A 14,127-nucleotide genomic window follows, 5' to 3' on the forward strand; every position below is an offset into this window, starting at 1 on the left:
ATATTCTTTGATATTAAGCTCTTAGATCTGCACTCCAACTTGTTATACCTGTTCTCTAACAGCACTTTGGGTTTATTAGAGCTCAGCGTTTTGTGATTCTGTGATTATTTACTCAGCACTAAGTACTGAGAAGGTGAACATGCCTTTCTTGGATACATGAGCAACACTGTGGTATCTGTACTCCCTTTCTTGAGAAAGATGTGTCAACTGTCTTTTCCAAAAATGACTTTCGATGATGTAGGGCATAAGGAAACATGTTGCAGCACGTTGTCTTCCTTCTGACAGATGTGCTGCATGAATCCCAGTGTCTTTAAGGAGGATCTAAATGATCACACTCCTTTCAGCCTTCTGTGCTTCTGCTTCACTTTTTCCTGCAAATCTGACCTGTCTTCAAATCCTGTCGGTTTTTCCCCCATTTTTACCCCTCTGTCCCCTCTCTCTTTCATTTCCCCTCTCTTTGTAACTCCCCCTCCCACTGTTGTCACTAAGTTGAAGGAGGGATCTGAGAGCAAAGTATGTGGAGTCCCTCCCCAGACACTCTACTGCTGGTTATTGAGGAGACACCACTCTGCAGGCAGGCAGGCAGGCAGGCAGGCACCCTGAGCTGCTGTGTCATATCTTATCTCTCATCTTCAACAGCAACTTAGATCCGATCAAAGGTGCTACAGCCTCTCTCAGTTCGGGAAGACCGGTTGACAGGAAAGAGAGCAGAGGGAGGGGGACGGGTGGGGGTGGTGGGGGGGAATGTGCCCAGTGCTGTAAAGTGGTAAGAGTGAAGGCTGCAGAGAAGTGTGGGCTGGGTTAAACTGGCACTTAAAAAGAAGCTCGCGTTGGCTGCTGTGCATTTCACCAGCAACCAGGCGGGGACATACAGCTCTCTTCACAGAGGAAAGTGTATCTTAGCTGATCCTTAGAACTCCACCATCTTAAGTCTTTCTCCTTCACCCTGTCTCTGGAGGGAGCGAGCCATGGGCACTGGTGTGGACAGGTTCCTGCGGTCTGTGCTGCTGCTGCTGCCAGCCTTGGGACTCTGCGGGGCTCTGTCAGCAGACTGGCTGCCAGGGAATTATGTGGACAGTGTGGAGGATGCACTGAGGTTCCTCGATGACTACAACAGCACGGCTGAGAAGGTGTTATTCCACAGCGTCACTGCCAGCTGGAACTACAACACCAACCTCACAGATCACAACTCCATGCTTCAGGTAGGACAACTCCTGGAGTCTTTAAGTCAGGGGGTGACGTGTTGGCTGAACACTACTGTCGTGCCAGCATGACAGGGGCCCGCTTAGACGAGTTCTTGGCAATACTGACCCCCTCGTCCACACAGATGCAGTCGTGGTCAAAGGTTACTGTGGAGCTGAGCCCTGCTTGATTTGGAGACCATTGCTATTCATCTCTCTCCAGAATTACATGCTCAGTTTCCTCTCATTGCAACTCGGCTTGTGTATCAACGCAAATATGAAACTGACCTGAATGCCCGTGGAGTGAACGTCTCCAAGCTTTGAGTAAATTCTTAGGGGAGGGTTTTTGTGCACTATTATTTTTGCTTGTGTTTTATTACATATTCAGCTTCAAAACACAGATGCACCACGTTAGAGGATGCTGTTTCTTACGCAAACAAATATTATCTCAGCACATCTGTTTGTGAGGCGTTTAAAAACCTTAGCTGATGGCAAATGTCAGCGATTTTAGAGTTGTACCTACAGCACATGTGCCTGAGGAGCATTTGCAGTAACACTGGAGATGAGGGCGAGGAAATTGTCAAAAGGCTGTATTTGTGCAAAGCCTGGGATTGTGTGTGCCCATATTTGTTTTTAACATCTCTTTAGGAGCTTCTCTGGCACATACACTGACCTTGTAAGGACCAGTAGTTCTCATGGAGACCAAAACCTGGTCCTAATGAGGCAGATTTGTGAGGAACTGGATGGCTAAAATTGAATTGTGGTTACGTTGCAGTGAGGGTTAGACGTATGGCTTTGTTTTGGGTGTCCAAATGAATGGGTGTTAATGCAGTGTCCCGAGAAGAATAGTGCAAACGTGTGTGTGTGTGTGTGTGCGTGTGTGCTTGGACAGCTGTCACAGCAGGACTTCACCACACTCTTCACACTTTGGGAAATGGTCTCCTAATGGACTAAACAGGTGTTACCACACCAGTGTTAGAGAGGTCAGGCTGCAGCGTGTGTTTTGTTCTCCATGTGTGTGTTTCTCAGAGACGTGACGTGACGTGAGGTGAGCTGAAAGACGAGTGGGCTTGTAGCTGCTGTGTGTGGGCACGATTCTTCTCTGGCATTCTGCACAGTTCAAAGGATGCAACGTGAATCCGAGGTCTGAGCTCCAGCTGATCTGAGACAGTAGTGGAGAGGAGAATAGGAACGGATTAAATATGTGTGTGTGTGTGTGTGTGTGTGTGTGTGTGTGCACGCACCACATCTTTCAGAGGTTAGGAGGTAGACGATCCATCTTCTTCTACTTTTATCCTCCACATGGGGGTCACATGAGGATCGCGGGTGCCAGTCCCAGCTGACATAGAGCGAGAGGCGGGGTACACCCTTGACCGGTCACCCGTCCATCACTGGGCTACACAGGCACAAACAACACTTACAGTCAATTTAGAGTGTCCAATGTGTTTGAACTGTGGGAGAAAACCCACGCACACACACGTGGGGAGAACATGTGGACTCCATGCAGAAAGACCCTTATCACAAGCTTCTAAACGTGCTGAATTTCAAAAAAAAAATCATAAACGTGTATATAAGTGACTGATGCTCTTTGGGCCCCATAAAAAAAAAAGAACATAAAAAAGTGTCACAATCAGACCTGAGGCTCATTTCTCTGTCACTAGCACAAACAGTAAAATATGTCAAATATATCTCAACAGTTCATATTTAAAACACTACAAATTCTATTGTCCCCAGATTTTGCAGAAAATCTGTTTGCACCAATTTTGGATGCAAACGACTTCGATGTAAGCTTAAAAATGTTCACTTTTTAAAGCAGTAACGTGTTTAAAAGGCGATCGTGGGAGTTTATGGACAGGTCCCAAAACATTTACAACACGGACCGCAGCTCATAAAACGCAAAGGGCCTTGAGTGAAGAGACATTTCACCCTTATCTTTATTATTTGTCGAGAACGTGATTATCTCAGTGGATGGAAAAAAAAGAAGAAGACAGAGATTGAGAGAAAGTGCAAAAAGGTCAGAGTTAATACTTCACCTCACTGTCAGTGGTTTTCCCTCCTGCCGCCTGTTATTTTAATGAAGTCTGGAGAAAAGCAGGACATGACAACGCTTCTGTGAAAACACTGGTGTTATGTCAGTGTTATCGGGGTGTGTGTGTGTGTGTGTGTGTGTGTATTAAGCAGCTATGGGAACCAGTTGGTCAGCTTTTTAACGTGTGACTCAGCTGGGGTTGCTTCACACCATAAGTAGCATTTCCCATTATTTATCATGACACAGTGTCAGGTTTTCTTCTGCAGTGTATCAGCCTTGACCTCATCCATCCCAGCACTGACATTATTAAATTGAAAAACACATATATATCCTGTATGACCTTCCAGTTTGCCATAAAGAGAAGCTCTGGAGAGTCACTGAGGCCAGATATGGCCATGTGTACTTGAGCTACAATGTACTTTTGTTCAAATATTATCCCGGGGATTGCAGGATATTTTGTTTTTGAGCGTTAAAGCATTTTTCCGATCCCGCGAGGAAGCTGCGGTGGAACAGCTGTTCAGGAACACTGAGCCCCGATGAAGACATCACGTGTGATTTGAATAACATGAGGCTAAGTGGTTATTTCTTGAGACATTAATGAACGGTCAAAAATATGTCTGTAAGATTTCATCTCTGGGGGCTATAAATGTGTGCCACAGCATTTGGTAACAAACAAAAACACGGAAGGGGAAATTAGAAATAAATCAAAATCAACCAAAGTCACTTCATTTGCATGAATGTGTAAAGAAGCTAAATGGCAAATGCTGCTTCCTCGCCCGGGGCTTTAAATCTGAATTTCTGAAACACTGTTCTGTTATAGCAGAAATAAATAGGTGCCATAGATCAATGTCATTTATTTCCTCCATCTTCTCCTCTCACCTTTAGGTAAGTGCATCCCTTGAGGAGCAAGCATTTTCTGAAGCCTGGGGGATGAAGGCCAAGAATACCTTCACTGACGCAACTATCATGAAACTAACAGACCCAAAAGACAGGACACTGATGGGAAAGATCAAGATACTGGGACCTGCCAACCTGCCCGAGGAAGAGAGAAAGAAGGTTTGTTTCTGCTTGATATTTGTGATTAGGAAATTCACTGTTCTTTTACTATTTTTCTGTCTCTGCATCAACGTCTCTTCTCTCTCGCCCCTTTTGCAGTATAACACCATTCTCAGCACAATGGACAGTATTTATTCAACAGCCAAGGTGCATCCACAGCCAAACATAAGCTGGAGCCTGGAACCTCGTAAGTAAATATGATGAAAAAAGGGCTAAAATGACATTACACAATACAGATGTTGTGGGACAGAGCAATGATGAGGAATACGGTGCAGAGGGGAAGTCTCTGAACAAAAATAGTTGTAAGTGGTTAAGATGTTATCGGCTGTTGAGAAAGTAACAGGATGGGCTAAATGACTCTGGAGAGGTCAACAAAGGAAATGTTATGTTATGTTATGTGCCTGTGAGTGCTGAGTGCAAAGCTATAGAAACAACACCAGGAGCTTTTAACAACAACCACCCCGAGACATAATCGTGAGAAACGATTGCCGACACACAAACATATTGTTGACCAAAAAAAACAGGAATTTCTTCTAAAACAATTGAGAAATAAGTGAAGTTTGAGCTTTTTTTTGTCTTTTTCTGCAGATCTCACAGATATTATGGCCAACTCCAGGAGCTACAAGAAACTGCTATACGCCTGGGAGGGCTGGCACAATGCATCTGGTGTCCCTCTCAAGAAGCACTACCCTGGGTTTGTGGAGCTTAGCAACAAAGCCTCCAAAGCTGATGGTAAGAACGTCATCTTCACCGAGGGGCGCCATTATCAAAGAACAAGAATGATATCAAATAAAAATGTTTGTCCTTTTTAGGATTTGCTGACACTGGAGCTGACTGGCGGTCTTGGTATGATACTCCGACGTTTGAAGCCGATTTAGAAGATCTTTATAAGACCATTGAGCCACTCTACAAAAACCTGCATGCCTTTGTGCGGCGCCAGCTCTACAACCAGTACGGTTCCAAATACATCAACCTTAATGGACCTATCCCTGCTCACCTGCTAGGTACAACATGAAACATGCTGCTAACATACACTGTCTCCCGTTGAGAGCTATGGTTATATTCCAAAGAGGATTGGTCAGATACATTGTTGGTGCATTGTTACCTTAAGGCAGAAGAACGTGGTTGTGCGATCATTTTACCCATGAGCTGATACATAGCCTTCGTTTGATCAAAAGCAAATGACTATAGTGGAAGGGAACACACCCTAAATATACCCATGCTGTGCACAAACTATAGGTTTTAACTTATAGTCAAAGCAACACCAAGACAAAAAATGTAAAAGCAAACCAAGAAGTAAATTTGATGAGCTTGAATGATCTCCATGTAACGTTAAATCTCTGATATTCAGAGAGGAAACTTCTACAATATCAAGAAGTCTGAAGAAAAGTGTATAAAATCATCATATACAGTGTTTGAATCATAAGATGATTTCTTCCTCCCTCACAGGAAATATGTGGGCCCAGACCTGGAACAATATTTATGGTTTGATGATCCCATTTCCTGAAAAACCCAACTTGGATGTGACTGATGAAATGGCCAAACAAGTACGTATACTTAGTATAGTATACCATAATCCCAATAGATCCTGTTCTTGTTTTATTGGGTGCTCGTAGTGTTGGAGTGAACAGTATGACTGCTGAATTTTCACAGGGCTACAATGCCACGCACATGTTCCGCGTGGCGGAGGAGTTCTTCACCTCTCTGGGTTTGAAGGAGATGCCTACAGAGTTCTGGGAAGAGTCTATGCTCGAGAAGCCTGAGGGTCGAGAGGTGGTGTGTCATGCATCTGCCTGGGACTTTTACAACCGCAAAGATTTCAGGTAGAGCTGAGTAATTTAGATACTGTATGTGTTGATTACTTACATTTCATGTACAATCGGAAAAGATCTGCATTGACCCAATTTTAAAGAAGTTATTTTTTTGGCGTTTCTTCCTGCGTAGGATCAAGCAGTGCACCACAGTGACGATGGAGCAGCTCTTTACTGTGCACCATGAGATGGGGCATATCCAGTATTACCTGCAGTACAAAGACAAGCCCGTGGGCTTCCGTCGCGGTGCCAACCCCGGTTTTCACGAGGCTATCGGGGATGTGTTGTCTCTGTCAGTTTCCACTCCCAAACATCTGAAAACCATCAATCTGCTCGAATCTGCAACCTCTGACCCTGGTAAAGACACAAAAACGTCTTTTTAAAAACAGATCTAACGCCATCATTGAATTAAAGTGTGAATTCATTAATCGTGATCAAATGTTTTCTCCAGAAACTGATCTCAATTACCTGCTGAAGATGGCTCTGGAGAAGATTGCCTTCCTTCCCTTTGGCTACCTCATCGACCAGTGGAGGTGGGGTGTGTTCAGTGGAAACACTCCTCCAGAGCGGTACAACTCTGATTGGTGGTACCTCAGGTAGGATTTTATCTTCAGGACACATAAATAACAAAATAAAGCCTCATATTCAGTAATTCTGGTGTAATGTCTAATCATTAGTGACATCCAATCATTTAGAAATAATCAGTGTAATTATCACAATCTGTTTAATTATTGTTATTTTTAAGGTTTATTTTTGGTCCCCACCAGTTCCTGAACACAGTTTGCGGATTCCACAGATGTGTTGCTTTGTAGTCAGGGTAGAAGGCAGTGGTTACTCTGGCTAACGTTCAAATTGAGGTGTGCGAGTGTTTGTATGAAGTAAGGTGTTTCTGGGAGAAGAACACACACACACCCAGCTGAGACTGAAACCTAAACAAGAAGAAAAACAACAATTATAGGCAGGGTCATTTTCCCGAACTTATGTAACCACGTGCAAGAGTGCACTTATCCATCTGTTTCTTGTTTCTTTTCACAGGACGAAGTATCAAGGCATCTGCCCACCCACCAGACGTACAGCTGATCACTTTGATGCCGGGGCAAAATACCACATTCCTGGAAACACACCGTACATCAGGTATAGCATCACAGCTTTAAAAACAGCACATTCTTCCGGAACAGTCATGACAACGGTGTGCATGCAGATACAATATGCAATAGTGAATTAACAGGCAAGACAAGGCTGGTTGGCTGCAGTGTGTTGTGTGTAAATTCCAGGCAAATGGCTGTGGGTTTGAGCAATACAATAACGATACAATAGCAGGAAGTTTGCTGTCGAGGCAGAGGGCATTGTAAGAAAACGATATGACCTTGTTTTCTTAAATAACATGTGGGAGGATAGTTAATGGAACATACGTTTTGTTAATCGGACAAACACATTTCTACTATTGTTAGTATTTTTTTTTAACGTGCACTACGGTGATGACAACCTTTCCCCTGCAGGTATTTTGTCAGCTTCATCCTGCAGTTCCAGTTCCATGAAAAACTCTGTGAAGCAGCCAACCACACTGGTGCTCTGCACACATGTGACATCTACCGCTCCAAAGAAGCAGGCGCCATTTTACAGTATGTGATCTCATGCGGCCTCTATTGTAAACATTAAAGGATTGTGGAGGCAGTAAAGATGTAGTGCAATTTCCTTTTTACCTCCCCCAGGAAGGTTCTCCAGGCTGGCTCATCTAAAGCTTGGCCTGATGTGCTCCAGGAGGCTATAGGCACCAGAAAGATGGATGCTGGCTCACTGATGAGATACTTTGCCCCCATTATTGAGTGGCTAGAGAAGCAGAATGAAAATGAGACTTTGGGATGGCCTGACTTCAACTGGGTCCCACCCATCCCTGAAGGCTACCCTGAGGATATTGGTAAGCAAGAACTTATCAAAGATAATGACGTGGTAAACAGGAAGGCATTCGACAGAAGAAAGCAAAACGTTTATCCCGCTAAGATGTAACAAAGAACTTGTTTTTTTTGTTTTTTTGCCTTAGTACATTTTCTGTAGTCAACTCATGCATGCACACAAACGGAAATGTTCCAACACTGCGGGGTTCACACATTATAATCATAACTCAAACATCATAATTCTAGTTAAATGTGTGTTTTCCCAGACTTAATTACATGGATCATTTTGTACAGACAAGAACACGGATGAGCTTGATGCAAAGACCTTTCTGGAGGAGTACAACAGTACAGCTGAGGAGGTGTGGAACGCCTACACTGAGGCCTCCTGGAAGTACAACACTGACATCAATGAAGCCAATAAGAAGGAGATGGTGAGACACTCTGACCTCTACTGGGATTGTCTTTCTTTTTTGCATCAAATTAGGGAACTCATGAAGCGTGTCAATGAATCAATAAGTGAGTCTATTCTTCTTCTCTAGCTCGCGAAGAACCTGGCGATGGCAGACCATTCCTTGAAGTACGGACAGAGGGCGCTTCAGTATGACACCACCGACTTCCAGGACGCCTCAGTCAAACGAATCATGAACAAACTCAGTGACATCGAGCGTGCCGCGCTGCCTTCAGCACAGCTGGAAGAGGTGAGGAGGATATGGTTAGAGTGACAATATGAGTTTGAGCCAGAGTTACAGGGTACAAAAAGCAGCTACTCCCAATTGATGACTTATCATATTGTTTTGCACTGTTCAGACCCTGTCGCTAGCTCTGAGCAGGTGTAGAACACACCCAACAATCTAACTCTTGGTGGACATGTTTGCCTTTTCAGTACAACAATCTCCTGTCCAACATGGAGACCAAGTACAGCGTGGCGGAGGTCTGCAGAGAAGATGGCACCTGCCACCCACTGGATCCAGGTAAGACAATGGAATAAGTGCCATTCTGAATATAAATTGAATAGCTAAAAGATTGTCTTTAGTATTTTTAATTAAAACATCGGGGAAATGCATTGTGTGGTAAGTTGCTGTAGTATATGAGTGTGTTGGTGTTTCAGACCTCCAGAAGATCATGGCTGAGTCCAGGGATTATGATGAATTGTTATTTGCCTGGAAAGGATGGAGAGACGCTGCTGGAAAAGTACTTCGTCAGGATTTCAAGAGATATGTTGAATTGGCCAATCAAGCAGCCAAACTCAATGGTACGATCACAAATGGATCCTTCTAAATCCAACTTCTCCAACAACTCACCCTGACTGGAAAGTCTATTGGGGAAATACAACTGACTCTTGATTGTGTTTATCCCTGGTGCTCTTTTCAGGTCACTCTGACAATGGTGCTTTCTGGCGCTCCCTGTATGAGACCCCGACCTTTGAGGAAGACCTGGAGACTCTATGGAAGGAGCTGGAGCCACTCTATCAAAACGTGCATGCTTATGTGCGCAGGGCTTTGTACAAAAAGTATGGCTCCAAGTACATCAATCTGAAGGGACCCATTCCTGCTCATTTGCTGGGTAGGTACCAGGAGGAGACTCTCAGTGAAAGAGCTATTGCTTCTTGAATTGGACGCAGAAATTCAGAATTTGTGTATTGATCATAGGCTCCAAGTATTTCAGGAGTTTTTAATTATGAAATCCAATGGAAACTAATACTGCGTCCAAAGGTCTTCGTGTGGAGACATATCCCACTGATTTCAGTCTGGATTTCATTTGCTTTTGGAGACATAAAGGATGGGTTTGTGTGTCACAGTTAGACAGTTAGACTGACTTCACTTGTTGAAATGCTGGCAGAGGAGAAGATGACTCGTCTTCTTAAGACAACCTCTTAAGCTTAGAAATATGAATCGTCTTGTCGTCCTTTCAGGCAACATGTGGGCACAGACCTGGTCTGGCATCATGGATTTGGTTATGCCCTATCCAGATGCAACGCAGGTTGACGCAACGCCAGCAATGGTGGCAAAGGTAAACCAACCAGTTTAACCAACTGTTATCATGGCCCCGTGAAAACACGTGAATGTGTACATTTATTACACAGCTGTTGCTGTTAACACATTTCCTTTCTTTTCTCCACTCAGGGGTGGAATGCCCTCAAGATGTTTGAGGAGTCGGACAAATTTTTCACCTCTCTTGGTTTGATACCAATGCCAAGTGAGTTCTGGAAAAAGTCAATGCTGGAAAAGCCATCTGATGGACGCAAGGTGGTCTGCCACGCCTCGGCATGGGACTTCTATAACCGAAAAGACTTCAGGTTAGTGCTGTATAAACGGCATCATTAACAATCACAGACATCTTTGTAGAAAATTGAGTGGAATGAAGTTATTTTGAGGGGCAAGGAATGCAGCTCCTTTATACGAGTGCTTCATTTGCAGTGCTACCAAGTGAATAAAGTCCAATAAAATGTAAAATGAATGCCTCGATGGTGTCTCCAGGATCAAACAGTGCACTGTGGTCACCATGGATGACCTGATCACCGTGCACCACGAGATGGGCCACGTCCAGTACTTCCTGCAGTACAAAGACCAGCCTGTGTCGTTCCGCGATGGAGCCAATCCCGGATTCCACGAGGCCATCGGCGATGTTCTGGCTCTTTCTGTGGCCACACCCAAACATCTGCAGAGCATCGGCCTCCTGGATAAAGTTGAGAGCAACTACGGTGGGTGACTGTTACTGTTAGTGGTCCCACAAAAGCAGGGGGTTTTAAAACACAGTGTTCAGCTCATGATACAGATGTTTTTTGACCGTTCCTTTAGAGAGTGACATCAACTTCTTGATGAACATGGCGCTTGATAAGATAGCTTTCTTACCGTTTGGTTACCTGATGGACCAGTGGAGATGGAAGGTATTTGATGGACGCGTCCCTCCGACTGAATACAGCAAGGAGTGGTGGAACCTCAGGTAAAGTTCACAAGTGCTTTTACAGTCATCTTGTAAAAGTAGGTGGAAATCAAATTGTTAAATTAGTAAATTATTTACTGTAATAACCTGTCGACACACTTTGCGTTGCAGAATGAAATACCAGGGACTGTGTCCACCTGTAACCCGCACTGAAGATGACTTTGATCCCGGTGCAAAGTTCCACATTCCTGCTAACGTGCCCTATGTCCGGTAAATTTCTACTGATTCCACAGAACAAGCACGACACCCAATAATTGAGCACAGAGCAACTGATAACTCCTTCAATGCAATCTAATCAACCGTGGATTGATAAGATAAATTATAAAGTGGAACATAAAGTGCAGATAGACACTTTAACGCAAGAAGCATGATGTGACAGTGTCTGTTTGCTGATCTTCATCCAGGTACTTTGTCAGCTTCATCGTTCAGTTCCAGTTCCACAAGGCTTTGTGTGATGCTGCCAATCATACAGGGCCTCTCCATACCTGTGATATTTACCAATCGAAAGATGCTGGGAAGCTTCTCGGGTTAGTGCACACACACACACACTCAAAGCCTTATTGTGTTTCCACAAAAAAATGTAAAATCAATCGTTTAAAGTGTCCGTCACTGGCCTTGACTGTCATGTTTTTTTTCAAATGCAAATGAGTGGGTATATCCCAGATTATTTAACTTGGATGAACTGGCTAAAAAAAGACTTGCTTTTCACATTGCCATTGGTTGTTCCACCCTGAGGTGTTATTTTTCCACCACTGCTTCACCAGTGCGTGAAATGAAATGTGATTTTTTTTATTACGTTTTGTATGGAGCACAGTCTGAAGTTGAGAAAAGGTAAGATTATGTAAATGGCCTGGAAGATGAAACTGATAAAAACTCACATGCACTGCAAAGCAGGACAGAATTTGTCCTGGGAGTGAATACAGATTAAACACATTACAACTGGTTTAAACTCTGGGAATAAACGTGCAGGTGATGCATATTATCTGTAGAACACACTGACCCGGGTCTTTGCTGAACCTGCTCTCTGCCCTGTGGTTGCAGTGACTTGATGAAGCTGGGTTTCAGCAAACCCTGGCCCGAGGCAATGAGCATGATCACCGGCCAGCCCCACATGACCGCCCAGCCACTCATGGAGTATTTCAAACCTCTCATCGAATGGCTGGAGAAAGAGAACGACAATAACAAGGACGTTCGTGGGTGGCCCGAGTACGACTGGAGGCCTTCGGCGGGTACGTCCTTGCACACTCACAGCATCCACACTTCCACACACGCACACAGGCACGCATTTAGGGAACACTATTTGCTGGATGTTTAGGTAAAATAAGTTTTCCTGCCTCCGAGCCAAATGGTTTTTGAACTCTTTCCCAGAAAAAGGAAAGGCATTATAGCTTCTCACAGATGCATTTGCGTTTTGTTTTTCCTCCTCTGCTGCATCGCACGGTGAAATCAGTCGTCGGCTTCCTCTTGTTTAACTGATGAGGTCGCCGCTGAAAAGGATGTAAACACATGAGATTAATAACAGTGTCGAGAAGACGCAGCGGCAAAACGAGAACACAGCTGTTGTTGCAGAGATCAAGCGAGAAATGGAGACGATGAACCCCCTTTATCTGGATTTTGACCACATCACAGCAGAGACTTTGATTGGGACTTTAATAGGGTTTAATGTCATTTTTTTTAATGTAAATGAAAGCGTTTGTTATAATGTCACTTACATTACTTACTTATTTTTTGGTTTGTGTCCAGATGAAGTCAAAATAGAAGAACCTAAACCAACCACAGTGGACTTCCTGGGTATGAATGTGAACAGCTCAGCTGCCGTCGCCGGCCAGTGGGTGCTGCTGGTGATTGGCCTCGTCCTCTTGCTCGCCACCATCCTACTCGCCTACAAGTACAGGAAGTCAAAAAAGTCTAAAAAGTCCAATTCCATGATGGAGCTCAAGTGAAGTGACTCGTCGTCGGTGGCGGCTTGAGTTCATCCTGACTTACTGTAACCATAACAGTGCCAACCTCAATGTGAACATGTGTGTTTTGTGTACTGTACATGTATACATGATCCAATTTGTTTTTCCTTGTGGTCTGCCTCCCTCTCTAGTCTTGTATATATATTATATACACTTGAAGTCAAATTGCGTTTTGCCTATGCAAGAGAACATTACTATTTTGTAATTTATTTGTAATATTTGAATGTTTTCAAATGAATGTAAAGTTGATAATAATTGTATTCAGATTGTTTTTGTTGAATCCCCTCTGCATTTCTACAATAAAGAGATGAAATATTGATTCCACTCGTGTCCTCATATAAGATGTGAACGCCACAGATTGTGAAAAACATTTTTTTTTAATTACATTGAAACTGCACATTTAAAAAAAACCAAAATAACACACACACAAAACCACAGAGAGGAGAGTTGTGCATTAGTTTTCTGCCCTTCCCACAGTACTCAGAGTCAAAGGAGCCTCTGTGGAGGCACAGTCTCAGCTGTGTGTCACCGTCGGCTCTCAGGTAGCACAGACTAGAACGGTAATGCAACACTTTTAGTCCCTTCAGAGACGGTTCAGTGATTTGTCTTCTCTTGATCCAGTACAGCTTCAGTGCTGCAAGTGTCCGTACTGTCTTGTACAAAAAAGACAGATCACATACTCATTCATTCCAACAGCTCATTTCACATAACTATCTACAAATAATGGTGAAACTACGCTTAAATTACAATATCAGACGGACCGATATAACACCATGTATTCTTTAATCCAGTGTTGCGACTCCCTGTAGGTGATATACCGTGTTTAAAGTTAGAGTGAAACACAAGACGGGGCCATAATAAATAATTACAAAGTGTGCCGAGTAATTTTGGAAAATTCCACATACAAACAGGAATCCATTGTTTCTCAACTTGTTGCTGGAGGAATTTAATGTGGGCAAATAAAATGTGTCCAGCTGGGCTATAAAACACTATTGTCCTCTGAAAACCATGTATTCTACTGCCACATTTCTCACATTTGGGCAGCACATGGCCAAGTGGAACGTGAACTTGGCTTGTAACTGGAGAGGGTGCCGGTTTGAGACCCCACCAGGTCAAAAAAAGGGGCTGGGAAGGTGCCCAACCCGGCCCGATGCTCCTAATTCTAGGATGGTTTCCAGTAGAGGATGGGTTAAATGCAGAGAAGGGACTGATAAAGGATGTTCGAATGACGAATGTTCTAATTATTTATTT

At 43.7% G+C, this 14,127-nt stretch overlaps 1 protein-coding gene across 1 annotated transcript; it reads left to right on the top strand.

Moving 5' to 3' along the window:
* The first annotated feature begins 758 nt into the window (after positions 1-758).
* Positions 759-13,195, top strand: ace (angiotensin I converting enzyme (peptidyl-dipeptidase A) 1). The gene is made up of 25 exons (XM_058620595.1): positions 759-1,202; positions 4,096-4,266; positions 4,366-4,453; positions 4,855-4,998; positions 5,079-5,270; positions 5,716-5,813; positions 5,920-6,089; positions 6,211-6,434; positions 6,529-6,673; positions 7,113-7,211; positions 7,577-7,699; positions 7,790-7,995; positions 8,267-8,403; positions 8,512-8,670; positions 8,856-8,943; positions 9,081-9,224; positions 9,344-9,535; positions 9,885-9,982; positions 10,096-10,268; positions 10,450-10,673; positions 10,771-10,915; positions 11,027-11,125; positions 11,320-11,442; positions 11,957-12,144; positions 12,659-13,195. Exons 1-25 carry the CDS (start codon positions 969-971, stop codon positions 12,856-12,858), a joined length of 3,864 nt encoding a protein of 1,287 aa, XP_058476578.1. The 5' UTR covers positions 759-968; the 3' UTR covers positions 12,859-13,195.
* The last annotated feature ends 932 nt before the right edge of the window (positions 13,196-14,127 follow it).

The sequence above is a fragment of the Solea solea genome, chromosome 21 (genome assembly GCF_958295425.1).
Source record: "Solea solea chromosome 21, fSolSol10.1, whole genome shotgun sequence".
NCBI classification, from domain to species: Eukaryota; Metazoa; Chordata; class Actinopteri; order Pleuronectiformes; family Soleidae; genus Solea; species Solea solea.